Source organism: Nannobrachium achirus (assembly GCF_963921795.1).
Source record: "Nannobrachium achirus genome assembly, chromosome: 14".
Classification (NCBI taxonomy): domain Eukaryota; kingdom Metazoa; phylum Chordata; class Actinopteri; order Myctophiformes; family Myctophidae; genus Nannobrachium; species Nannobrachium achirus.
In genome coordinates this window covers 11,496,319-11,524,069 of record NC_137821.1, presented here as the reverse complement: position 1 = coordinate 11,524,069, position 27,751 = coordinate 11,496,319, and the positions used below count along the sequence as shown (strand labels likewise).

The window sequence follows — 27,751 nt, the reverse complement described above, 5'->3', positions numbered from 1 at the left end:
GAAAGCATATGCATGTGCAATGTGTTTCCATGTTTGTGTGTACTAGGCAGCACTCACATTGGGGTTGACCTTAGGGTGACAGACAGCAAAGGGTCCCTTCTTGTCCAACAGCATGCCACAGTATCCAGAGCTCTTATACAGATCCTGTTCCTCATCCGTACACCCTTGGGTGCACCCTTGGGTGCATGGAGGATTACAGCTATGGAGATACAAGCAAGGAAATGGTGGTTGTTTGTGGATGAATGCATCTGTATCAATGCATGTGTTTATGCGTGTTCATGATGGAGTAGGCGCCGTTCATGTTAAAATGACTCACTTGGGGTCGGTCACCCAGCTGTGTCCGAACACATTGCGGTCACTGGTCAAGTTGCCGTCTGGCTTTCTCATGTCATCCTTGGCATTGTCATTGTAGTCTCCACACAGACCACACAATGTGTCCTTGTAACTGCAGGTCACCAGGTGGAGGCAAAGGAAAGAGTGGAGAGGAATTAAGTCATGGGACACCTGTTCAGTCACTGTACAAATCTTTATATTTGATCATTCAAATGATTAAAGAATAGGCTGTTATGAGTTTCACTCACTCTTTGATCACTTTGATGTCCATGTAATGGTTTCCATCGTAGCGGACGGTCACACCAAAGTCCATGGCTACAGTGTAGTGTCTCCCAGACTTGAACACAGAGACACCGCTGGCTGGAGTGACTGGCAGGTTGACATTGTTCCCATTCAGCTACGCAAGAGCAGCACAAGACAGACAGACATGGAAATTCAATATAAAGTTAAGCAAAGTTATGTGTTTTAAAGCATTTTATCGGGACTCCACCATTTTCCCTTCCAGAGATTTTTGAAATGCCGGCTGAGGGCCCTGGCCAATCTAATCAACCTCTGTAGTCACTAGTTGGGTCAGTAATTTGGGTGCTACACCTATCTCACCTGTACGGTGCCTCCTTTCAGGATGGAAATCTTCAGCAAGCCCAAGTTCAGCACACCCACGTACACATGCACAGCCTTAACGTAGGAAATGGTGGGTGTGTAGCGGTTTTCGTTGTCGGCATGGACCTCGAAGTGGGGCATGGAGGTGTGGTTGCAGGGTTTAGACATCACATAGCTGCAGTTGCCCATGAAGCTGTAGTAGAGACGGTCAAAGGTGGTGTAGTGTGGGTCTGTGTGGGCTATGCAGGTGGATGTGCCTGTATGAAAGATGGTGGAAGAAGGAAAGTGTTACTGCCTGCTCGGGTTACAAATATGTTTAATTATGTATATGACGATGCAGGAAGCCACAACACTCTGATTGTTAAAAGTGACAGGGTAGCAACCACTTAGCAACTAACTTCCGAATATTATTACCAAACCTTTAAGTGTATCATGATTAAGCAACTGCATGGCCTATTACTCTCTCAAAATGTAATCAGAAACTTTTATGTGTAATAGAGATTGTTTCCAGATACCGTAAACTGCCATTGTCCTTTCTGTACAAACTTTCTCAATCTCATAGCCTGGAGGGATGATTTCACTGCTATGGGATGGTTCATTGTTAGACCAACTGACTGACCAATGCCGTAACTTCAATGCTTAACGTCAGGTTAACGTCAGTAACATGTATTTGGTTGGCCTGTCGGCCAGTCAGTCCAGCCAGCCAATGCTGCCTTCGTTTCCTTATCACCTGTGGGATAGCAGCCTGCTACTCCGTTGACCTCACGACACTCTTCTGTGGGGTCACATGAATTATCCACGCAGTCGAAGGTGTAGTTCCCTGCACAGTGACACAGTCTGGAGCAGCCGTCCCCAAAGATGATCTCTCCAGGCTGACACACATAAGGCAGGGCACAAAATCAGTATTTAGTCTGATTTATACATGGAATTGATCGCTATCATCTAATGTAATCATTTCATCTCCTCTCAGTTCATGGCACCTTGACTCAGATCATATATCTATCATTATTTACACACAGTCAGCACAGCCACGTGGGTCCCATATTGTTTCAAGGTGGGCTAAACTAATGTGGGCAATGTCAGGGGGAAATCTCGTTTTTGCGAACGCAAAACGTTCTACCCAATGGCTCAGTACCCGGTGCTGGAAATGAAACCACTTCCTCTCTTTCAGGCTGCTGTTCCCATTAATGGCCCAGCAGATGTCGCCATTTCACCTCCTACCAGTCGCAATAAAATATATCTCAATACAAGGGAATATGTTTTGTCTACATCTCCCAACAGACTGGTAAATTATACATTTCCATAGTACCCTGCCAGCAGACCGGGAAATGTGTCTAAAACATAAATTGCGTGCTGACACACTGACACCCACCACAGAGCATTGGATGGGCAAAGGGAGCGGAAGTACATGTTTTACTTCCCTCAAAATCCTGCCCAACTTCGAAGAAGGGGGTATAATCTATTTAGTGTAAAACCATTCCTCCTTAGGTTGAGTAGACATTTCACACTCTCCTACCTCATAGTACTGTCCGTTGGTGTGTTTGCATCCACATTCGGTGGTCCTCACACACTTTTCAGCAATGAGGATGTAGCCGGGGTCACACACACACGATTCCACACAGGGACCACCGCAGCCCGTGGGGGGCTTCCCAGCACACGTGTCCTGACAGGGGTCTGCACACGACTCATAGTGGCTGTTAGTGGGACAGTCCAGAGCTGCAGGAAGGACAGAGAGGGATAAGTATAAACACACACACACACACACACACACACACACACACACGCACACCCCCCCCCCCCCCCCCCCACACACACACACACACACACACACACGCACGAAACTGGAACAGGTTCTTATTGCGACCTCATTTTTATCATTAGTCCTTAGATTCTTTCTCATTCTCCATAAATCCATCCACCTATTCATCCATCTATTCATCCATCCATCCATCCATCCATCCTCCACTGGTCTGTTGACTCACGGCAGAATGTTTGGTTCCTCCAGGGGGGGATGTTGACTCCACGGTCCTGGCACTCAGTGACGTAGGCTTCAATGGCCTCACACAGGATGGACGAGTTCCCTTCCAGCTCACACAGGTCAAACACACAGTCCTTGAAGTATTGCTGATAATCAAATGAATTCATATTAAGAAAATAGTTGACAGAGTGTTTGAAAGCATATGCATGTGCAATGTGTTTCCATGTTTGTGTGTACTAGGCAGCACTCACATTGGGGTTGACCTTAGGGTGACAGACAGCAAAGGGTCCCTTCTTGTCCAACAGCATGCCACAGTATCCAGAGCTCTTATACAGATCCTGTTCCTCATCCGTACACCCTTGGGTGCACCCTTGGGTGCATGGAGGATTACAGCTATGGAGATACAAGCAAGGAAATGGTGGTTGTTTGTGGATGAATGCATCTGTATCAATGCATGTGTTTATGCGTGTTCATGATGGAGTAGGCGCCGTTCATGTTAAAATGACTCACTTGGGGTCGGTCACCCAGCTGTGTCCGAACACATTGCGGTCACTGGTCAAGTTGCCGTCTGGCTTTCTCATGTCATCCTTGGCATTGTCATTGTAGTCTCCACACAGACCACACAATGTGTCCTTGTAACTGCAGGTCACCAGGTGGAGGCAAAGGAAAGAGTGGAGAGGAATTAAGTCATGGGACACCTGTTCAGTCACTGTACAAATCTTTATATTTGATCATTCAAATGATTAAAGAATAGGCTGTTATGAGTTTCACTCACTCTTTGATCACTTTGATGTCCATGTAATGGTTTCCATCGTAGCGGACGGTCACACCAAAGTCCATGGCTACAGTGTAGTGTCTCCCAGACTTGAACACAGAGACACCGCTGGCTGGAGTGACTGGCAGGTTGACATTGTTCCCATTCAGCTACGCAAGAGCAGCACAAGACAGACAGACATGGAAATTCAATATAAAGTTAAGCAAAGTTATGTGTTTTAAAGCATTTTATCGGGACTCCACCATTTTCCCTTCCAGAGATTTTTGAAATGCCGGCTGAGGGCCCTGGCCAATCTAATCAACCTCTGTAGTCACTAGTTGGGTCAGTAATTTGGGTGCTACACCTATCTCACCTGTACGGTGCCTCCTTTCAGGATGGAAATCTTCAGCAAGCCCAAGTTCAGCACACCCACGTACACATGCACAGCCTTAACGTAGGAAATGGTGGGTGTGTAGCGGTTTTCGTTGTCGGCATGGACCTCGAAGTGGGGCATGGAGGTGTGGTTGCAGGGTTTAGACATCACATAGCTGCAGTTGCCCATGAAGCTGTAGTAGAGACGGTCAAAGGTGGTGTAGTGTGGGTCTGTGTGGGCTATGCAGGTGGATGTGCCTGTATGAAAGATGGTGGAAGAAGGAAAGTGTTACTGCCTGCTCGGGTTACAAATATGTTTAATTATGTATATGACGATGCAGGAAGCCACAACACTCTGATTGTTAAAAGTGACAGGGTAGCAACCACTTAGCAACTAACTTCCGAATATTATTACCAAACCTTTAAGTGTATCATGATTAAGCAACTGCATGGCCTATTACTCTCTCAAAATGTAATCAGAAACTTTTATGTGTAATAGAGATTGTTTCCAGATACCGTAAACTGCCATTGTCCTTTCTGTACAAACTTTCTCAATCTCATAGCCTGGAGGGATGATTTCACTGCTATGGGATGGTTCATTGTTAGACCAACTGACTGACCAATGCCGTAACTTCAATGCTTAACGTCAGGTTAACGTCAGTAACATGTATTTGGTTGGCCTGTCGGCCAGTCAGTCCAGCCAGCCAATGCTGCCTTCGTTTCCTTATCACCTGTGGGATAGCAGCCTGCTACTCCGTTGACCTCACGACACTCTTCTGTGGGGTCACATGAATTATCCACGCAGTCGAAGGTGTAGTTCCCTGCACAGTGACACAGTCTGGAGCAGCCGTCCCCAAAGATGATCTCTCCAGGCTGACACACATAAGGCAGGGCACAAAATCAGTATTTAGTCTGATTTATACATGGAATTGATCGCTATCATCTAATGTAATCATTTCATCTCCTCTCAGTTCATGGCACCTTGACTCAGATCATATATCTATCATTATTTACACACAGTCAGCACAGCCACGTGGGTCCCATATTGTTTCAAGGTGGGCTAAACTAATGTGGGCAATGTCAGGGGGAAATCTCGTTTTTGCGAACGCAAAACGTTCTACCCAATGGCTCAGTACCCGGTGCTGGAAATGAAACCACTTCCTCTCTTTCAGGCTGCTGTTCCCATTAATGGCCCAGCAGATGTCGCCATTTCACCTCCTACCAGTCGCAATAAAATATATCTCAATACAAGGGAATATGTTTTGTCTACATCTCCCAACAGACTGGTAAATTATACATTTCCATAGTACCCTGCCAGCAGACCGGGAAATGTGTCTAAAACATAAATTGCGTGCTGACACACTGACACCCACCACAGAGCATTGGATGGGCAAAGGGAGCGGAAGTACATGTTTTACTTCCCTCAAAATCCTGCCCAACTTCGAAGAAGGGGGTATAATCTATTTAGTGTAAAACCATTCCTCCTTAGGTTGAGTAGACATTTCACACTCTCCTACCTCATAGTACTGTCCGTTGGTGTGTTTGCATCCACATTCGGTGGTCCTCACACACTTTTCAGCAATGAGGATGTAGCCGGGGTCACACACACACGATTCCACACAGGGACCACCGCAGCCCGTGGGGGGCTTCCCAGCACACGTGTCCTGACAGGGGTCTGCACACGACTCATAGTGGCTGTTAGTGGGACAGTCCAGAGCTGCAGGAAGGACAGAGAGGGATAAGTATAAACACACACACACACACACACACACACACACACACACGCACACCCCCCCCCCCCCCCCCCCCCCACACACACACACACACACACACACACGCACGAAACTGGAACAGGTTCTTATTGCGACCTCATTTTTATCATTAGTCCTTAGATTCTTTCTCATTCTCCATAAATCCATCCACCTATTCATCCATCTATTCATCCATCCATCCATCCATCCATCCTCCACTGGTCTGTTGACTCACGGCAGAATGTTTGGTTCCTCCAGGGGGGGATGTTGACTCCACGGTCCTGGCACTCAGTGACGTAGGCTTCAATGGCCTCACACAGGATGGACGAGTTCCCTTCCAGCTCACACAGGTCAAACACACAGTCCTTGAAGTATTGCTGATAATCAAATGAATTCATATTAAGAAAATAGTTGACAGAGTGTTTGAAAGCATATGCATGTGCAATGTGTTTCCATGTTTGTGTGTACTAGGCAGCACTCACATTGGGGTTGACCTTAGGGTGACAGACAGCAAAGGGTCCCTTCTTGTCCAACAGCATGCCACAGTATCCAGAGCTCTTATACAGATCCTGTTCCTCATCCGTACACCCTTGGGTGCACCCTTGGGTGCATGGAGGATTACAGCTATGGAGATACAAGCAAGGAAATGGTGGTTGTTTGTGGATGAATGCATCTGTATCAATGCATGTGTTTATGCGTGTTCATGATGGAGTAGGCGCCGTTCATGTTAAAATGACTCACTTGGGGTCGGTCACCCAGCTGTGTCCGAACACATTGCGGTCACTGGTCAAGTTGCCGTCTGGCTTTCTCATGTCATCCTTGGCATTGTCATTGTAGTCTCCACACAGACCACACAATGTGTCCTTGTAACTGCAGGTCACCAGGTGGAGGCAAAGGAAAGAGTGGAGAGGAATTAAGTCATGGGACACCTGTTCAGTCACTGTACAAATCTTTATATTTGATCATTCAAATGATTAAAGAATAGGCTGTTATGAGTTTCACTCACTCTTTGATCACTTTGATGTCCATGTAATGGTTTCCATCGTAGCGGACGGTCACACCAAAGTCCATGGCTACAGTGTAGTGTCTCCCAGACTTGAACACAGAGACACCGCTGGCTGGAGTGACTGGCAGGTTGACATTGTTCCCATTCAGCTACGCAAGAGCAGCACAAGACAGACAGACATGGAAATTCAATATAAAGTTAAGCAAAGTTATGTGTTTTAAAGCATTTTATCGGGACTCCACCATTTTCCCTTCCAGAGATTTTTGAAATGCCGGCTGAGGGCCCTGGCCAATCTAATCAACCTCTGTAGTCACTAGTTGGGTCAGTAATTTGGGTGCTACACCTATCTCACCTGTACGGTGCCTCCTTTCAGGATGGAAATCTTCAGCAAGCCCAAGTTCAGCACACCCACGTACACATGCACAGCCTTAACGTAGGAAATGGTGGGTGTGTAGCGGTTTTCGTTGTCGGCATGGACCTCGAAGTGGGGCATGGAGGTGTGGTTGCAGGGTTTAGACATCACATAGCTGCAGTTGCCCATGAAGCTGTAGTAGAGACGGTCAAAGGTGGTGTAGTGTGGGTCTGTGTGGGCTATGCAGGTGGATGTGCCTGTATGAAAGATGGTGGAAGAAGGAAAGTGTTACTGCCTGCTCGGGTTACAAATATGTTTAATTATGTATATGACGATGCAGGAAGCCACAACACTCTGATTGTTAAAAGTGACAGGGTAGCAACCACTTAGCAACTAACTTCCGAATATTATTACCAAACCTTTAAGTGTATCATGATTAAGCAACTGCATGGCCTATTACTCTCTCAAAATGTAATCAGAAACTTTTATGTGTAATAGAGATTGTTTCCAGATACCGTAAACTGCCATTGTCCTTTCTGTACAAACTTTCTCAATCTCATAGCCTGGAGGGATGATTTCACTGCTATGGGATGGTTCATTGTTAGACCAACTGACTGACCAATGCCGTAACTTCAATGCTTAACGTCAGGTTAACGTCAGTAACATGTATTTGGTTGGCCTGTCGGCCAGTCAGTCCAGCCAGCCAATGCTGCCTTCGTTTCCTTATCACCTGTGGGATAGCAGCCTGCTACTCCGTTGACCTCACGACACTCTTCTGTGGGGTCACATGAATTATCCACGCAGTCGAAGGTGTAGTTCCCTGCACAGTGACACAGTCTGGAGCAGCCGTCCCCAAAGATGATCTCTCCAGGCTGACACACATAAGGCAGGGCACAAAATCAGTATTTAGTCTGATTTATACATGGAATTGATCGCTATCATCTAATGTAATCATTTCATCTCCTCTCAGTTCATGGCACCTTGACTCAGATCATATATCTATCATTATTTACACACAGTCAGCACAGCCACGTGGGTCCCATATTGTTTCAAGGTGGGCTAAACTAATGTGGGCAATGTCAGGGGGAAATCTCGTTTTTGCGAACGCAAAACGTTCTACCCAATGGCTCAGTACCCGGTGCTGGAAATGAAACCACTTCCTCTCTTTCAGGCTGCTGTTCCCATTAACACACGGGTGACTAACCGGTCCTTTAGGCCGATTTTGAGATTTCAAAGTGCAATAACTCTCCCTGTGAAGGTCTCAGAAATTTCCCCTTCCATGACTTTTCCTAAATACTCAAGATATATGTTCTCGTTTTTTTTCCCCTTCTGAAACGTTTCCTAATTATGAAATAAAATACAATTATACCACTCTGACGGTAATTATCGGCAGAATAGACCGCTCTCCCCCATTCTCCCCCTCCTAAGAGAATTCACACGTTTAGCGCTCCCGTTGTGCGCCTTTGTTCAAGGTAATGGATCATTTGCATTTCACTGTCAGCTTAGCAAAGACATTAAAACCACTACCTTGAAATGTTTTATTTCATAAATAGTATCAATATAATATTAATTATGAGAATCGCTATGGTGTATATAATGTAGGCCTATTTATTATTTTAGCCGTGCATGAGCAATCATTTGCGGGGAGATGATGCTCTTGCTGACCGGGAGAAGTGCGACGCTGCTGCCACTGCACAGCGTGTTTCTAAAAGCTAAGCATCATTTCAGCTAATAATACATAAACTATAAAGAACAACTGGGTGATCTATAAGTTATCGGCCAAAATGAATATATTGTATAGATATGCCTAGGCCTACACGGCACACGCTGCGCACACGCTGCGCCTGTTCTGTCCGAGTGGAGACGGCTTTTAGACGGCACGCATGTCACGGTGACATGGGTGCGATCAAACAGTATAGGCACCCGACACTTGTGTCCTGCACGTTTAATTTCTAATGGATAATCATTTGCTTTTTATTGTTACATGCCTAAGCAAAAAACACTACGTGAACATTTTACAGAGTGAAGAGAATGTGAATTATCTCTCTCTCTCTCTCTTTCTCTCTATATAGGCCTAGGCTATAGATCGCATCACGCTGCAACGCTTTGTGCCGCGTTGTGCAGAGTTGAACAGCGCGATGGACATAAATAAGTGTCAAAGACTCAAAGTGAACTTTTATATTACTCCAAAGGTGCAGAGATTGTTGACAAAATGTTACATAACGTCCATCATATTGAAGTGGTTTGTTTCTCAACTCAAGTGAAAACTAAGAGATGCACGCAGGCTGACGCATGCAGTCAGCGCAACAATAGAGTTGCGCATAAAAGCTGTGAATAAAATACATTTCTACCTTTAAAGTTTTCGGGGTCCGAGAAGAGTAGTCCTATGAACTTGTGTCTAATCCCTGAGTAGTGAGTAGGCTACAGTAAAGCAGAGAAAGACATAAGACAACAACTCCAGGTATGAGGAGTCCTTGTAGCCTACAGGAGTGGGACAGGACGGGATTTATTTATTTATTTATTTTTAAGATGTGTTGAGTTTTTGTTGAGTTCTGAACGCTTCGGAAAGGTTCTGTTTGGCTAAGTTATTGTATTTTTCGTTTCCTCTTATTTAGCTTATTATTTTCGTTGCTTTATAAGTTGTGTTTAGACCATTCTTTATTTGTTATTTCCCTTGTTTATGTAATTTCTTTGTTAACTTTGTGTTGGGCCACGGCTTCGCTCGCCACGGCTTCGCTCTAGTGAGCCTACTGATCAACGTTCTCTTTATAATTAACTAACTTATATAAATTTCTAGTAATAATAATAATAAAGTCGGGACATATATGAAAGCTTTGCCAAACAAATGTTTAATTATATAAGCTCACAAACTGTGTGGCTATGGTGAGCTTGTTGTCCCGTCGTATTTTGAGAGGTCAATTGAAATGCTAATTCACATTTGGAAGACAATAGAACCCCCGCCGGCTGCAGGGGGAGGAGGTGTTGCGCAGCTCGGCCAAAAGGGAGAAAATCTAACGGTCTAAATGAACGGTAAATGCAGGCGGAGGGGTAGTTTTTTCAGTTCAGTCACCCAAGTGTTAATGGCCCAGCAGATGTCGCCATTTCACCTCCTACCAGTCGCAATAAAATATATCTCAATACAAGGGAATATGTTTTGTCTACATCTCCCAACAGACTGGTAAATTATACATTTCCATAGTACCCTGCCAGCAGACCGGGAAATGTGTCTAAAACATAAATTGCGTGCTGACACACTGACACCCACCACAGAGCATTGGATGGGCAAAGGGAGCGGAAGTACATGTTTTACTTCCCTCAAAATCCTGCCCAACTTCGAAGAAGGGGGTATAATCTATTTAGTGTAAAACCATTCCTCCTTAGGTTGAGTAGACATTTCACACTCTCCTACCTCATAGTACTGTCCGTTGGTGTGTTTGCATCCACATTCGGTGGTCCTCACACACTTTTCAGCAATGAGGATGTAGCCGGGGTCACACACACACGATTCCACACAGGGACCACCGCAGCCCGTGGGGGGCTTCCCAGCACACGTGTCCTGACAGGGGTCTGCACACGACTCATAGTGGCTGTTAGTGGGACAGTCCAGAGCTGCAGGAAGGACAGAGAGGGATAAGTATAAACACACACACACACACACACACACACACACACACACACGCACCCCCCCCCCCCCCCCCCACACACACACACACACACACACACACGCACGAAACTGGAACAGGTTCTTATTGCGACCTCATTTTTATCATTAGTCCTTAGATTCTTTCTCATTCTCCATAAATCCATCCACCTATTCATCCATCTATTCATCCATCCATCCATCCATCCATCCTCCACTGGTCTGTTGACTCACGGCAGAATGTTTGGTTCCTCCAGGGGGGGATGTTGACTCCACGGTCCTGGCACTCAGTGACGTAGGCTTCAATGGCCTCACACAGGATGGACGAGTTCCCTTCCAGCTCACACAGGTCAAACACACAGTCCTTGAAGTATTGCTGATAATCAAATGAATTCATATTAAGAAAATAGTTGACAGAGTGTTTGAAAGCATATGCATGTGCAATGTGTTTCCATGTTTGTGTGTACTAGGCAGCACTCACATTGGGGTTGACCTTAGGGTGACAGACAGCAAAGGGTCCCTTCTTGTCCAACAGCATGCCACAGTATCCAGAGCTCTTATACAGATCCTGTTCCTCATCCGTACACCCTTGGGTGCACCCTTGGGTGCATGGAGGATTACAGCTATGGAGATACAAGCAAGGAAATGGTGGTTGTTTGTGGATGAATGCATCTGTATCAATGCATGTGTTTATGCGTGTTCATGATGGAGTAGGCGCCGTTCATGTTAAAATGACTCACTTGGGGTCGGTCACCCAGCTGTGTCCGAACACATTGCGGTCACTGGTCAAGTTGCCGTCTGGCTTTCTCATGTCATCCTTGGCATTGTCATTGTAGTCTCCACACAGACCACACAATGTGTCCTTGTAACTGCAGGTCACCAGGTGGAGGCAAAGGAAAGAGTGGAGAGGAATTAAGTCATGGGACACCTGTTCAGTCACTGTACAAATCTTTATATTTGATCATTCAAATGATTAAAGAATAGGCTGTTATGAGTTTCACTCACTCTTTGATCACTTTGATGTCCATGTAATGGTTTCCATCGTAGCGGACGGTCACACCAAAGTCCATGGCTACAGTGTAGTGTCTCCCAGACTTGAACACAGAGACACCGCTGGCTGGAGTGACTGGCAGGTTGACATTGTTCCCATTCAGCTACGCAAGAGCAGCACAAGACAGACAGACATGGAAATTCAATATAAAGTTAAGCAAAGTTATGTGTTTTAAAGCATTTTATCGGGACTCCACCATTTTCCCTTCCAGAGATTTTTGAAATGCCGGCTGAGGGCCCTGGCCAATCTAATCAACCTCTGTAGTCACTAGTTGGGTCAGTAATTTGGGTGCTACACCTATCTCACCTGTACGGTGCCTCCTTTCAGGATGGAAATCTTCAGCAAGCCCAAGTTCAGCACACCCACGTACACATGCACAGCCTTAACGTAGGAAATGGTGGGTGTGTAGCGGTTTTCGTTGTCGGCATGGACCTCGAAGTGGGGCATGGAGGTGTGGTTGCAGGGTTTAGACATCACATAGCTGCAGTTGCCCATGAAGCTGTAGTAGAGACGGTCAAAGGTGGTGTAGTGTGGGTCTGTGTGGGCTATGCAGGTGGATGTGCCTGTATGAAAGATGGTGGAAGAAGGAAAGTGTTACTGCCTGCTCGGGTTACAAATATGTTTAATTATGTATATGACGATGCAGGAAGCCACAACACTCTGATTGTTAAAAGTGACAGGGTAGCAACCACTTAGCAACTAACTTCCGAATATTATTACCAAACCTTTAAGTGTATCATGATTAAGCAACTGCATGGCCTATTACTCTCTCAAAATGTAATCAGAAACTTTTATGTGTAATAGAGATTGTTTCCAGATACCGTAAACTGCCATTGTCCTTTCTGTACAAACTTTCTCAATCTCATAGCCTGGAGGGATGATTTCACTGCTATGGGATGGTTCATTGTTAGACCAACTGACTGACCAATGCCGTAACTTCAATGCTTAACGTCAGGTTAACGTCAGTAACATGTATTTGGTTGGCCTGTCGGCCAGTCAGTCCAGCCAGCCAATGCTGCCTTCGTTTCCTTATCACCTGTGGGATAGCAGCCTGCTACTCCGTTGACCTCACGACACTCTTCTGTGGGGTCACATGAATTATCCACGCAGTCGAAGGTGTAGTTCCCTGCACAGTGACACAGTCTGGAGCAGCCGTCCCCAAAGATGATCTCTCCAGGCTGACACACATAAGGCAGGGCACAAAATCAGTATTTAGTCTGATTTATACATGGAATTGATCGCTATCATCTAATGTAATCATTTCATCTCCTCTCAGTTCATGGCACCTTGACTCAGATCATATATCTATCATTATTTACACACAGTCAGCACAGCCACGTGGGTCCCATATTGTTTCAAGGTGGGCTAAACTAATGTGGGCAATGTCAGGGGGAAATCTCGTTTTTGCGAACGCAAAACGTTCTACCCAATGGCTCAGTACCCGGTGCTGGAAATGAAACCACTTCCTCTCTTTCAGGCTGCTGTTCCCATTAATGGCCCAGCAGATGTCGCCATTTCACCTCCTACCAGTCGCAATAAAATATATCTCAATACAAGGGAATATGTTTTGTCTACATCTCCCAACAGACTGGTAAATTATACATTTCCATAGTACCCTGCCAGCAGACCGGGAAATGTGTCTAAAACATAAATTGCGTGCTGACACACTGACACCCACCACAGAGCATTGGATGGGCAAAGGGAGCGGAAGTACATGTTTTACTTCCCTCAAAATCCTGCCCAACTTCGAAGAAGGGGGTATAATCTATTTAGTGTAAAACCATTCCTCCTTAGGTTGAGTAGACATTTCACACTCTCCTACCTCATAGTACTGTCCGTTGGTGTGTTTGCATCCACATTCGGTGGTCCTCACACACTTTTCAGCAATGAGGATGTAGCCGGGGTCACACACACACGATTCCACACAGGGACCACCGCAGCCCGTGGGGGGCTTCCCAGCACACGTGTCCTGACAGGGGTCTGCACACGACTCATAGTGGCTGTTAGTGGGACAGTCCAGAGCTGCAGGAAGGACAGAGAGGGATAAGTATAAACACACACACACACACACACACACACACACACACACACACGCACACCCCCCCCCCCCCCCCCCCCACACACACACACACACACACACACGCACGAAACTGGAACAGGTTCTTATTGCGACCTCATTTTTATCATTAGTCCTTAGATTCTTTCTCATTCTCCATAAATCCATCCACCTATTCATCCATCTATTCATCCATCCATCCATCCATCCATCCTCCACTGGTCTGTTGACTCACGGCAGAATGTTTGGTTCCTCCAGGGGGGGATGTTGACTCCACGGTCCTGGCACTCAGTGACGTAGGCTTCAATGGCCTCACACAGGATGGACGAGTTCCCTTCCAGCTCACACAGGTCAAACACACAGTCCTTGAAGTATTGCTGATAATCAAATGAATTCATATTAAGAAAATAGTTGACAGAGTGTTTGAAAGCATATGCATGTGCAATGTGTTTCCATGTTTGTGTGTACTAGGCAGCACTCACATTGGGGTTGACCTTAGGGTGACAGACAGCAAAGGGTCCCTTCTTGTCCAACAGCATGCCACAGTATCCAGAGCTCTTATACAGATCCTGTTCCTCATCCGTACACCCTTGGGTGCACCCTTGGGTGCATGGAGGATTACAGCTATGGAGATACAAGCAAGGAAATGGTGGTTGTTTGTGGATGAATGCATCTGTATCAATGCATGTGTTTATGCGTGTTCATGATGGAGTAGGCGCAGTTCATGTTAAAATGACTCACTTGGGGTCGGTCACCCAGCTGTGTCCGAACATATTGGGGTCATTGGTCAAGTTGCCGTCTGGCTTTCTCATGTCATCCTTGGCATTGTCATTGTAGTCTCCACACAGACCACACAATGTGTCCTTGTAACTGCAGGTCACCAGGTGGAGGCAAAGGAAAGAGTGGAGAGGAATTAAGTCATGGGACACCTGTTCAGTCACTGTACAAATCTTTATATTTGATCATTCAAATGATTAAAGAATAGGCTGTTATGAGTTTCACTCACTCTTTGATCACTTTGATGTCCATGTAATGGTTTCCATCGTAGCGGACGGTCACACCAAAGTCCATGGCTACAGTGTAGAGTCTCCCAGACTTGAACACAGAGACACCGCTGGCTGGAGTGACTGGCAGGTTGACATAGTTCCCATTCAGCTACGCAAGAGCAGCACAAGACAGACAGACAGACACACATGGCAATTGAGTATAAGGTTAAATTAAGTTAAGTTATGTATTTTAAAGCATTTTATCAGGACTCCCCCATTTTCCCTAGCATAGTCTTTTTAAATGCCGGCTGAGGGCCCTGGCCAATCTAATCAACATCAACCTCTGTAGTCACTAGTTGGGTCACTCATTTGGGTGCTACAACTATCTCACCTGTACGGTGCCTCCCTTCAGGATTGAAATCTTCAGCAAATCCACGTACACGTGCACAGCCTTCACCCATGAAACAGTATAGTAGTGTTTTTTGTAGAGGTTTTCGTTGTCGGCATGGACCTCGAAGTGGGGCATGGAGGTGTGGTTGCAGGGTTTAGACATCACATAGCTGCAGTTGCCCATGAAGTTATAGTAGAGACGGTCAAAGGTGGTGTAGTGTGGGTCTCCAGCTGCTATGCAGGTGGATGTACCTGTATGAAAGATGGTGGAGAAATGTGTTACTGCCTGCTTGGGTTACAAATATGTTTAATTGTGTATATGACGATACAGGAAGCTGCAACACTCTGATTGTTAAATGTGACAGGGTAGCAACCACATAGCAACTAACTTCCGAATATTATTACCAACCCTTTAAGTGTATCATGATTAAGCAACTGCATGGCCTATTACTCTCTCAAAATGTAATCAGAAACTGTCATGTGTAATAGAGATTGTTTCCAGATACCGTTAACTGCCATTGTCCTTTCAGTACAAACTTTCTCAATCTCATAGCCTGGAGGGATGATTTCACTGCTATGGGATGGTTCATTGTTAGACCAATTGACTGACCAATGCCGTAACTTCAATGCTTAACGTCAGTTTAACGTCAGTCACATGTATATGGTTGGCCTGCCGGCCAGTCAGTCCAGCCAGCCATTGCTGCCTTTGTTTTCTTGATATTATCACCTGTGGGATAGCAGCCTGCTACTCCGTTGACCTCACGACACTCTTCTGTGGGGTCACAAGAATTATCCACGCAGTCGAAGGTGTAGTTCCCTGCACAGTGACACAGTCTGGAGCAGCCGTCCCCAAAGATGATCTCTCCAGGCTGACACACATAAGGCAGGGCACAAAATCAGTATTTAGTCTGATATATACATGGAATTGATCGCTATCATCTAATGTAATCATTTCATCTCCTCTCAGTTCATGGCACCTTGACTCAGATCATATATCTATCATTATTTACACACAGTCAGCACAGCCACGTGGGTCCCATATTGTTTCAAGGTGGGCTAAACTAATGTGGGCAATGTCAGGGGGAAATCTCGTTTTTGCGAACGCAAAACGTTCTACCCAATGGCTCAGTACCCGGTGCTGGAAATGAAACCACTTCCTCTCTTTCAGGCTGCTGTTCCCATTAATGGCCCAGCAGATGTCGCCATTTCACCTCCTACCAGTCGCAATAAAATATATCTCAATACAAGGGAATATGTTTTGTCTACATCTCCCAACAGACTGGTAAATTATACATTTCCATAGTACCCTGCCAGCAGACCGGGAAATGTGTCTAAAACATAAATTGCGTGCTGACACACTGACACCCACCACAGAGCATTGGATGGGCAAAGGGAGCAGAAGTACATGTTTTACTTCCCTCAAAATCCTGCCCAACTTCGAAGAAGGGGGTATAATCTATTTAGTGTAAAACCATTCCTCCTTAGGTTGAGTAGACATTTCACACTCTCCTACCTCATAGTACTGTCCGTTGGTGTGTTTGCATCCACATTCGGTGGTCCTCACACACTTTTCAGCAATGAGGATGTAGCCGGGGTCACACACACACGATTCCACACAGGGACCACCGCAGCCCGTGGGGGGCTTCCCAGCACACGTGTCCTGACAGGGGTCTGCACACGACTCATAGTGGCTGTTAGTGGGACAGTCCAGAGCTGCAGGAAGGACAGAGAGGGATAAGTATAAACACACACACACACACACACACACACACACACGCGCACACCCCCCCCCCCCCCCCCCCCCCCCCACACACACACACACACACACACACACACACACACGAAACTGGAACAGGTTCTTATTGCGACCTCATTTTTATCATTAGTCCTTAGATTCTTTCTCATTCTCCATAAATCCATCCACCTATTCATCCATCTATTCATCCATCCATCCATCCATCCATCCTCCACTGGTCTGTTGACTCACGGCAGAATGTTTGGTTCCTCCAGGGGGGGATGTTGACTCCACGGTCCTGGCACTCAGTGACGTAGGCTTCAATGGCCTCACACAGGATGGACGAGTTCCCTTCCAGCTCACACAGGTCAAACACACAGTCCTTGAAGTATTGCTGATAATCAAATGAATTCATATTAAGAAAATAGTTGACAGAGTGTTTGAAAGCATATGCATGTGCAATGTGTTTCCATGTTTGTGTGTACTAGGCAGCACTCACATTGGGGTTGACCTTAGGGTGACAGACAGCAAAGGGTCCCTTCTTGTCCAACAGCATGCCACAGTATCCAGAGCTCTTATACAGATCCTGTTCCTCATCCGTACACCCTTGGGTGCACCCTTGGGTGCATGGAGGATTACAGCTATGGAGATACAAGCAAGGAAATGGTGGTTGTTTGTGGATGAATGCATCTGTATCAATGCATGTGTTTATGCGTGTTCATGATGGAGTAGGCGCAGTTCATGTTAAAATGACTCACTTGGGGTCGGTCACCCAGCTGTGTCCGAACATATTGGGGTCATTGGTCAAGTTGCCGTCTGGCTTTCTCATGTCATCCTTGGCATTGTCATTGTAGTCTCCACACAGACCACACAATGTGTCCTTGTAACTGCAGGTCACCAGGTGGAGGCAAAGGAAAGAGTGGAGAGGAATTAAGTCATGGGACACCTGTTCAGTCACTGTACAAATCTTTATATTTGATCATTCAAATGATTAAAGAATAGGCTGTTATGAGTTTCACTCACTCTTTGATCACTTTGATGTCCATGTAATGGTTTCCATCGTAGCGGACGGTCACACCAAAGTCCATGGCTACAGTGTAGAGTCTCCCAGACTTGAACACAGAGACACCGCTGGCTGGAGTGACTGGCAGGTTGACATAGTTCCCATTCAGCTACGCAAGAGCAGCACAAGACAGACAGACAGACACACATGGCAATTGAGTATAAGGTTAAATTAAGTTAAGTTATGTATTTTAAAGCATTTTATCAGGACTCCCCCATTTTCCCTAGCATAGTCTTTTTAAATGCCGGCTGAGGGCCCTGGCCAATCTAATCAACATCAACCTCTGTAGTCACTAGTTGGGTCACTCATTTGGGTGCTACAACTATCTCACCTGTACGGTGCCTCCCTTCAGGATTGAAATCTTCAGCAAATCCACGTACACGTGCACAGCCTTCACCCATGAAACAGTATAGTAGTGTTTTTTGTAGAGGTTTTCGTTGTCGGCATGGACCTCGAAGTGGGGCATGGAGGTGTGGTTGCAGGGTTTAGACATCACATAGCTGCAGTTGCCCATGAAGTTATAGTAGAGACGGTCAAAGGTGGTGTAGTGTGGGTCTCCAGCTGCTATGCAGGTGGATGTACCTGTATGAAAGATGGTGGAGAAATGTGTTACTGCCTGCTTGGGTTACAAATATGTTTAATTGTGTATATGACGATACAGGAAGCTGCAACACTCTGATTGTTAAATGTGACAGGATAGCAACCACATAGCAACTAACTTCCGAATATTATTACCAACCCTTTAAGTGTATCATGATTAAGCAACTGCATGGCCTATTACTCTCTCAAAATGTAATCAGAAACTGTCATGTGTAATAGAGATTGTTTCCAGATACCGTTAACTGCCATTGTCCTTTCAGTACAAACTTTCTCAATCTCATAGCCTGGAGGGATGATTTCACTGCTATGGGATGGTTCATTGTTAGACCAATTGACTGACCAATGCCGTAACTTCAATGCTTAACGTCAGTTTAACGTCAGTCACATGTATATGGTTGGCCTGCCGGCCAGTCAGTCCAGCCAGCCATTGCTGCCTTTGTTTTCTTGATATTATCACCTGTGGGATAGCAGCCTGCTACTCCGTTGACCTCACGACACTCTTCTGTGGGGTCACAAGAATTATCCACGCAGTCGAAGGTGTAGTTCCCTGCACAGTGACACAGTCTGGAGCAGCCGTCCCCAAAGATGATCTCTCCAGGCTGACACACATAAGGCAGGGCACAAAATCAGTATTTAGTCTGATATATACATGGAATTGATCGCTATCATCTAATGTAATCATTTCATCTCCTCTCAGTTCATGGCACCTTGACTCAGATCATATATCTATCATTATTTACACACAGTCAGCACAGCCACGTGGGTCCCATATTGTTTCAAGGTGGGCTAAACTAATGTGGGCAATGTCAGGGGGAAATCTCGTTTTTGCGAACGCAAAACGTTCTACCCAATGGCTCAGTACCCGGTGCTGGAAATGAAACCACTTCCTCTCTTTCAGGCTGCTGTTCCCATTAATGGCCCAGCAGATGTCGCCATTTCACCTCCTACCAGTCGCAATAAAATATATCTCAATACAAGGGAATATGTTTTGTCTACATCTCCCAACAGACTGGTAAATTATACATTTCCATAGTACCCTGCCAGCAGACCGGGAAATGTGTCTAAAACATAAATTGCGTGCTGACACACTGACACCCACCACAGAGCATTGGATGGGCAAAGGGAGCAGAAGTACATGTTTTACTTCCCTCAAAATCCTGCCCAACTTCGAAGAAGGGGGTATAATCTATTTAGTGTAAAACCATTCCTCCTTAGGTTGAGTAGACATTTCACACTCTCCTACCTCATAGTACTGTCCGTTGGTGTGTTTGCATCCACATTCGGTGGTCCTCACACACTTTTCAGCAATGAGGATGTAGCCGGGGTCACACACACACGATTCCACACAGGGACCACCGCAGCCCGTGGGGGGCTTCCCAGCACACGTGTCCTGACAGGGGTCTGCACACGACTCATAGTGGCTGTTAGTGGGACAGTCCAGAGCTGCAGGAAGGACAGAGAGGGATAAGTATAAACACACACACACACACACACACACACACACACGCGCACACCCCCCCCCCCCCACACACACACACACACACACACACACACACACGAAACTGGAACAGGTTCTTATTGCGACCTCATTTTTATCATTAGTCCTTAGATTCTTTCTCATTCTCCATAAATCCATCCACCTATTCATCCATCTATTCATCCATCCATCCATCCATCCATCCTCCACTGGTCTGTTGACTCACGGCAGAATGTTTGGTTCCTCCAGGGGGGGATGTTGACTCCACGGTCCTGGCACTCAGTGACGTAGGCTTCAATGGCCTCACACAGGATGGACGAGTTCCCTTCCAGCTCACACAGGTCAAACACACAGTCCTTGAAGTATTGCTGATAATCAAATGAATTCATATTAAGAAAATAGTTGACAGAGTGTTTGAAAGCATATGCATGTGCAATGTGTTTCCATGTTTGTGTGTACTAGGCAGCACTCACATTGGGGTTGACCTTAGGGTGACAGACAGCAAAGGGTCCCTTCTTGTCCAACAGCATGCCACAGTATCCAGAGCTCTTATACAGATCCTGTTCCTCATCCGTACACCCTTGGGTGCACCCTTGGGTGCATGGAGGATTACAGCTATGGAGATACAAGCAAGGAAATGGTGGTTGTTTGTGGATGAATGCATCTGTATCAATGCATGTGTTTATGCGTGTTCATGATGGAGTAGGCGCCGTTCATGTTAAAATGACTCACTTGGGGTCGGTCACCCAGCTGTGTCCGAACACATTGCGGTCACTGGTCAAGTTGCCGTCTGGCTTTCTCATGTCATCCTTGGCATTGTCATTGTAGTCTCCACACAGACCACACAATGTGTCCTTGTAACTGCAGGTCACCAGGTGGAGGCAAAGGAAAGAGTGGAGAGGAATTAAGTCATGGGACACCTGTTCAGTCACTGTACAAATCTTTATATTTGATCATTCAAATGATTAAAGAATAGGCTGTTATGAGTTTCACTCACTCTTTGATCACTTTGATGTCCATGTAATGGTTTCCATCGTAGCGGACGGTCACACCAAAGTCCATGGCTACAGTGTAGTGTCTCCCAGACTTGAACACAGAGACACCGCTGGCTGGAGTGACTGGCAGGTTGACATTGTTCCCATTCAGCTACGCAAGAGCAGCACAAGACAGACAGACATGGAAATTCAATATAAAGTTAAGCAAAGTTATGTGTTTTAAAGCATTTTATCGGGACTCCACCATTTTCCCTTCCAGAGATTTTTGAAATGCCGGCTGAGGGCCCTGGCCAATCTAATCAACCTCTGTAGTCACTACCCTGCTAGAAAAACCAGCACAAGACCAGCAGTAAGACCAGCACCAGCACCAGCACCAGCACCAGCACAAACCAGCGCATGTTGTGTTTTCGAGCTGGTCTGTGCTGGTGCTGGTGCTGGTGCTGGTTTGTGCTGGTCCCACCATCTAAACCAGCATGAACCAGCACAGACCAGCACCAGCACAAACCAGCGCTTACTGCTGGTCTGTGCTGGTGCTGGTCTGTGCTGGTGTGGTCAGGGACCCCCGGGGGACCCCCCTGAGAAGTGGACCAGGTCTTTGCTGGTTTAATTTGCTCTTTGCTCTGGTGCTTGAATCCTGTTCTGTATTTGACCATATTAGATTGTGACATTATTTTTGACATTGTGGGTGTGAGTGGGATTCGAACTTACTACCTCTGGCACTTCAGTCCTGCACTTATCCTCGGCGCCACTGGAACCTGTTAGTTAAAATGGGTGTTTGTCCCTATTTGTATATGACCAGCTTAGACCAGCACAGACCAGCACCAGCACAGACCAGCACCAGCACAGACCAGCAGTAAAACACAACATGTGCTGGTTTGTGCTGGTGCTGGTCTGTGCTGGTTTATGCTGGTTCATGCTGGTCTGTGCTGGACCAGCACCAGCACCAGCACAGACCAGCAGTAAAACACAACATGTGCTGGTTTGTGCTGGTGCTGGTCTGTGCTGGTCTATGCTGGTTCATGCTGGTCTGTGCTGGACCAGCACCAGCACCAGCACAGACCAGCAGTAAAACACAACATGTGCTGGTTTGTGCTGGTGCTGGTCTGTGCTGGTCTATGCTGGTTCATGCTGGTCTGTGCTGGACCAGCACCAGCACCAGCACAGACCAGCAGTAAAACACAACATGTGCTGGTTTGTGCTGGTGCTGGTCTGTACTGGTCTGTGCTGGTCTATGCTGGTTTATGCTGGTTCATGCTGGTCTGTGCTGGTGCTGGTGCTGGTCTGTGCTGGTGGACCAGCATGGGACCAGCACAGACCAGCATAGACCAGCACCAGCACCAGCACAGACCAGCATGAACCAGCATAAACCAGCATAGACCAGCACAGACCAGCATGAAAATTGTGCTGGTCTGTGCTGGTTTTTCTAGCAGGGTAGTTGGGTCAGTAATTTGGGTGCTACACCTATCTCACCTGTACGGTGCCTCCTTTCAGGATGGAAATCTTCAGCAAGCCCAAGTTCAGCACACCCACGTACACATGCACAGCCTTAACGTAGGAAATGGTGGGTGTGTAGCGGTTTTCGTTGTCGGCATGGACCTCGAAGTGGGGCATGGAGGTGTGGTTGCAGGGTTTAGACATCACATAGCTGCAGTTGCCCATGAAGCTGTAGTAGAGACGGTCAAAGGTGGTGTAGTGTGGGTCTGTGTGGGCTATGCAGGTGGATGTGCCTGTATGAAAGATGGTGGAAGAAGGAAAGTGTTACTGCCTGCTCGGGTTACAAATATGTTTAATTATGTATATGACGATGCAGGAAGCCACAACACTCTGATTGTTAAAAGTGACAGGGTAGCAACCACTTAGCAACTAACTTCCGAATATTATTACCAAACCTTTAAGTGTATCATGATTAAGCAACTGCATGGCCTATTACTCTCTCAAAATGTAATCAGAAACTTTTATGTGTAATAGAGATTGTTTCCAGATACCGTAAACTGCCATTGTCCTTTCTGTACAAACTTTCTCAATCTCATAGCCTGGAGGGATGATTTCACTGCTATGGGATGGTTCATTGTTAGACCAACTGACTGACCAATGCCGTAACTTCAATGCTTAACGTCAGGTTAACGTCAGTAACATGTATTTGGTTGGCCTGTCGGCCAGTCAGTCCAGCCAGCCAATGCTGCCTTCGTTTCCTTATCACCTGTGGGATAGCAGCCTGCTACTCCGTTGACCTCACGACACTCTTCTGTGGGGTCACATGAATTATCCACGCAGTCGAAGGTGTAGTTCCCTGCACAGTGACACAGTCTGGAGCAGCCGTCCCCAAAGATGATCTCTCCAGGCTGACACACATAAGGCAGGGCACAAAATCAGTATTTAGTCTGATTTATACATGGAATTGATCGCTATCATCTAATGTAATCATTTCATCTCCTCTCAGTTCATGGCACCTTGACTCAGATCATATATCTATCATTATTTACACACAGTCAGCACAGCCACGTGGGTCCCATATTGTTTCAAGGTGGGCTAAACTAATGTGGGCAATGTCAGGGGGAAATCTCGTTTTTGCGAACGCAAAACGTTCTACCCAATGGCTCAGTACCCGGTGCTGGAAATGAAACCACTTCCTCTCTTTCAGGCTGCTGTTCCCATTAATGGCCCAGCAGATGTCGCCATTTCACCTCCTACCAGTCGCAATAAAATATATCTCAATACAAGGGAATATGTTTTGTCTACATCTCCCAACAGACTGGTAAATTATACATTTCCATAGTACCCTGCCAGCAGACCGGGAAATGTGTCTAAAACATAAATTGCGTGCTGACACACTGACACCCACCACAGAGCATTGGATGGGCAAAGGGAGCGGAAGTACATGTTTTACTTCCCTCAAAATCCTGCCCAACTTCGAAGAAGGGGGTATAATCTATTTAGTGTAAAACCATTCCTCCTTAGGTTGAGTAGACATTTCACACTCTCCTACCTCATAGTACTGTCCGTTGGTGTGTTTGCATCCACATTCGGTGGTCCTCACACACTTTTCAGCAATGAGGATGTAGCCGGGGTCACACACACACGATTCCACACAGGGACCACCGCAGCCCGTGGGGGGCTTCCCAGCACACGTGTCCTGACAGGGGTCTGCACACGACTCATAGTGGCTGTTAGTGGGACAGTCCAGAGCTGCAGGAAGGACAGAGAGGGATAAGTATAAACACACACACACACACACACACACACACGCACACCCCCCCCCCCCCCCCCCCCACACACACACACACACACACACGCACGAAACTGGAACAGGTTCTTATTGCGACCTCATTTTTATCATTAGTCCTTAGATTCTTTCTCATTCTCCATAAATCCATCCACCTATTCATCCATCTATTCATCCATCCATCCATCCATCCATCCTCCACTGGTCTGTTGACTCACGGCAGAATGTTTGGTTCCTCCAGGGGGGGATGTTGACTCCACGGTCCTGGCACTCAGTGACGTAGGCTTCAATGGCCTCACACAGGATGGACGAGTTCCCTTCCAGCTCACACAGGTCAAACACACAGTCCTTGAAGTATTGCTGATAATCAAATGAATTCATATTAAGAAAATAGTTGACAGAGTGTTTGAAAGCATATGCATGTGCAATGTGTTTCCATGTTTGTGTGTACTAGGCAGCACTCACATTGGGGTTGACCTTAGGGTGACAGACAGCAAAGGGTCCCTTCTTGTCCAACAGCATGCCACAGTATCCAGAGCTCTTATACAGATCCTGTTCCTCATCCGTACACCCTTGGGTGCACCCTTGGGTGCATGGAGGATTACAGCTATGGAGATACAAGCAAGGAAATGGTGGTTGTTTGTGGATGAATGCATCTGTATCAATGCATGTGTTTATGCGTGTTCATGATGGAGTAGGCGCCGTTCATGTTAAAATGACTCACTTGGGGTCGGTCACCCAGCTGTGTCCGAACACATTGCGGTCACTGGTCAAGTTGCCGTCTGGCTTTCTCATGTCATCCTTGGCATTGTCATTGTAGTCTCCACACAGACCACACAATGTGTCCTTGTAACTGCAGGTCACCAGGTGGAGGCAAAGGAAAGAGTTGAGAGGAATTAAGTCATGGGACACCTGTTCAGTCACTGTACAAATCTTTATATTTGATCATTCAAATGATTAAAGAATAGGCTGTTATGAGTTTCACTCACTCTTTGATCACTTTGATGTCCATGTAATGGTTTCCATCGTAGCGGACGGTCACACCAAAGTCCATGGCTACAGTGTAGTGTCTCCCAGACTTGAACACAGAGACACCGCTGGCTGGAGTGACTGGCAGGTTGACATTGTTCCCATTCAGCTACGCAAGAGCAGCACAAGACAGACAAACATGGAAATTCAATATAAAGTTAAGCAAAGTTATGTGTTTTAAAGCATTTTATCGGGACTCCACCATTTTCCCTTCCAGAGATTTTTGAAATGCCGGCTGAGGGCCCTGGCCAATCTAATCAACCTCTGTAGTCACTAGTTGGGTCAGTAATTTGGGTGCTACACCTATCTCACCTGTACGGTGCCTCCTTTCAGGATGGAAATCTTCAGCAAGCCCAAGTTCAGCACACCCACGTACACATGCACAGCCTTAACGTAGGAAATGGTGGGTGTGTAGCGGTTTTCGTTGTCGGCATGGACCTCGAAGTGGGGCATGGAGGTGTGGTTGCAGGGTTTAGACATCACATAGCTGCAGTTGCCCATGAAGCTGTAGTAGAGACGGTCAAAGGTGGTGTAGTGTGGGTCTGTGTGGGCTATGCAGGTGGATGTGCCTGTATGAAAGATGGTGGAAGAAGGAAAGTGTTACTGCCTGCTCGGGTTACAAATATGTTTAATTATGTATATGACGATGCAGGAAGCCACAACACTCTGATTGTTAAAAGTGACAGGGTAGCAACCACTTAGCAACTAACTTCCGAATATTATTACCAAACCTTTAAGTGTATCATGATTAAGCAACTGCATGGCCTATTACTCTCTCAAAATGTAATCAGAAACTTTTATGTGTAATAGAGATTGTTTCCAGATACCGTAAACTGCCATTGTCCTTTCTGTACAAACTTTCTCAATCTCATAGCCTGGAGGGATGATTTCACTGCTATGGGATGGTTCATTGTTAGACCAACTGACTGACCAATGCCGTAACTTCAATGCTTAACGTCAGGTTAACGTCAGTAACATGTATTTGGTTGGCCTGTCGGCCAGTCAGTCCAGCCAGCCAATGCTGCCTTCGTTTCCTTATCACCTGTGGGATAGCAGCCTGCTACTCCGTTGACCTCACGACACTCTTCTGTGGGGTCACATGAATTATCCACGCAGTCGAAGGTGTAGTTCCCTGCACAGTGACACAGTCTGGAGCAGCCGTCCCCAAAGATGATCTCTCCAGGCTGACACACATAAGGCAGGGCACAAAATCAGTATTTAGTCTGATTTATACATGGAATTGATCGCTATCATCTAATGTAATCATTTCATCTCCTCTCAGTTCATGGCACCTTGACTCAGATCATATATCTATCATTATTTACACACAGTCAGCACAGCCACGTGGGTCCCATATTGTTTCAAGGTGGGCTAAACTAATGTGGGCAATGTCAGGGGGAAATCTCGTTTTTGCGAACGCAAAACGTTCTACCCAATGGCTCAGTACCCGGTGCTGGAAATGAAACCACTTCCTCTCTTTCAGGCTGCTGTTCCCATTAATGGCCCAGCAGATGTCGCCATTTCACCTCCTACCAGTCGCAATAAAATATATCTCAATACAAGGGAATATGTTTTGTCTACATCTCCCAACAGACTGGTAAATTATACATTTCCATAGTACCCTGCCAGCAGACCGGGAAATGTGTCTAAAACATAAATTGCGTGCTGACACACTGACACCCACCACAGAGCATTGGATGGGCAAAGGGAGCGGAAGTACATGTTTTACTTCCCTCAAAATCCTGCCCAACTTCGAAGAAGGGGGTATAATCTATTTAGTGTAAAACCATTCCTCCTTAGGTTGAGTAGACATTTCACACTCTCCTACCTCATAGTACTGTCCGTTGGTGTGTTTGCATCCACATTCGGTGGTCCTCACACACTTTTCAGCAATGAGGATGTAGCCGGGGTCACACACACACGATTCCACACAGGGACCACCGCAGCCCGTGGGGGGCTTCCCAGCACACGTGTCCTGACAGGGGTCTGCACACGACTCATAGTGGCTGTTAGTGGGACAGTCCAGAGCTGCAGGAAGGACAGAGAGGGATAAGTATAAACACACACGCACACCCCCCCCCCCTCATTAGTCCTTAGATTCTTTCTCATTCTCCATAAATCCATCCACCTATTCATCCATCTATTCATCCATCCATCCATCCATCCATCCTCCACTGGTCTGTTGACTCACGGCAGAATGTTTGGTTCCTCCAGGGGGGGATGTTGACTCCACGGTCCTGGCACTCAGTGACGTAGGCTTCAATGGCCTCACACAGGATGGACGAGTTCCCTTCCAGCTCACACAGGTCAAACACACAGTCCTTGAAGTATTGCTGATAATCAAATGAATTCATATTAAG

At 46.4% G+C, this 27,751-nt stretch overlaps 2 protein-coding genes across 2 annotated transcripts; both read right to left on the bottom strand.

Moving 5' to 3' along the window:
- Positions 1-42: 42 nt before the first annotated feature.
- LOC308297804 (IgGFc-binding protein-like) lies at positions 43-14,291 on the bottom strand (the record flags this gene model as incomplete). The annotated part of the gene is made up of 28 exons (XM_080741371.1): positions 43-199; positions 317-445; positions 582-730; positions 934-1,190; positions 1,664-1,805; positions 2,450-2,649; positions 2,916-3,057; positions 3,163-3,304; positions 3,422-3,550; positions 3,687-3,835; positions 4,039-4,295; positions 4,769-4,910; positions 5,555-5,754; positions 6,024-6,165; positions 6,271-6,412; positions 6,530-6,658; positions 6,795-6,943; positions 7,147-7,403; positions 7,877-8,018; positions 10,556-10,755; positions 11,021-11,162; positions 11,268-11,409; positions 11,527-11,655; positions 11,792-11,940; positions 12,144-12,400; positions 12,874-13,015; positions 13,660-13,859; positions 14,129-14,291. 28 exons carry the CDS (start codon positions 14,289-14,291, stop codon positions 43-45), a joined length of 4,680 nt encoding a protein of 1,559 aa, XP_080597497.1.
- Positions 14,292-14,360: 69 nt separating this feature from the next.
- On the bottom strand, positions 14,361-27,745 carry LOC308297803 (IgGFc-binding protein-like; the record flags this gene model as incomplete). The annotated part of the gene is made up of 28 exons (XM_080741370.1): positions 14,361-14,517; positions 14,635-14,763; positions 14,900-15,048; positions 15,271-15,521; positions 15,997-16,138; positions 16,783-16,982; positions 17,257-17,398; positions 17,504-17,645; positions 17,763-17,891; positions 18,028-18,176; positions 18,399-18,649; positions 19,125-19,266; positions 19,911-20,110; positions 20,371-20,512; positions 20,618-20,759; positions 20,877-21,005; positions 21,142-21,290; positions 22,610-22,866; positions 23,340-23,481; positions 24,126-24,325; positions 24,581-24,722; positions 24,828-24,969; positions 25,087-25,215; positions 25,352-25,500; positions 25,704-25,960; positions 26,434-26,575; positions 27,220-27,419; positions 27,583-27,745. The coding sequence occupies 28 exons, from the start codon at positions 27,743-27,745 to the stop codon at positions 14,361-14,363; spliced, it is 4,668 nt and encodes a 1,555-aa protein (XP_080597496.1).
- Between the last annotated feature and the right edge of the window lie 6 nt (positions 27,746-27,751).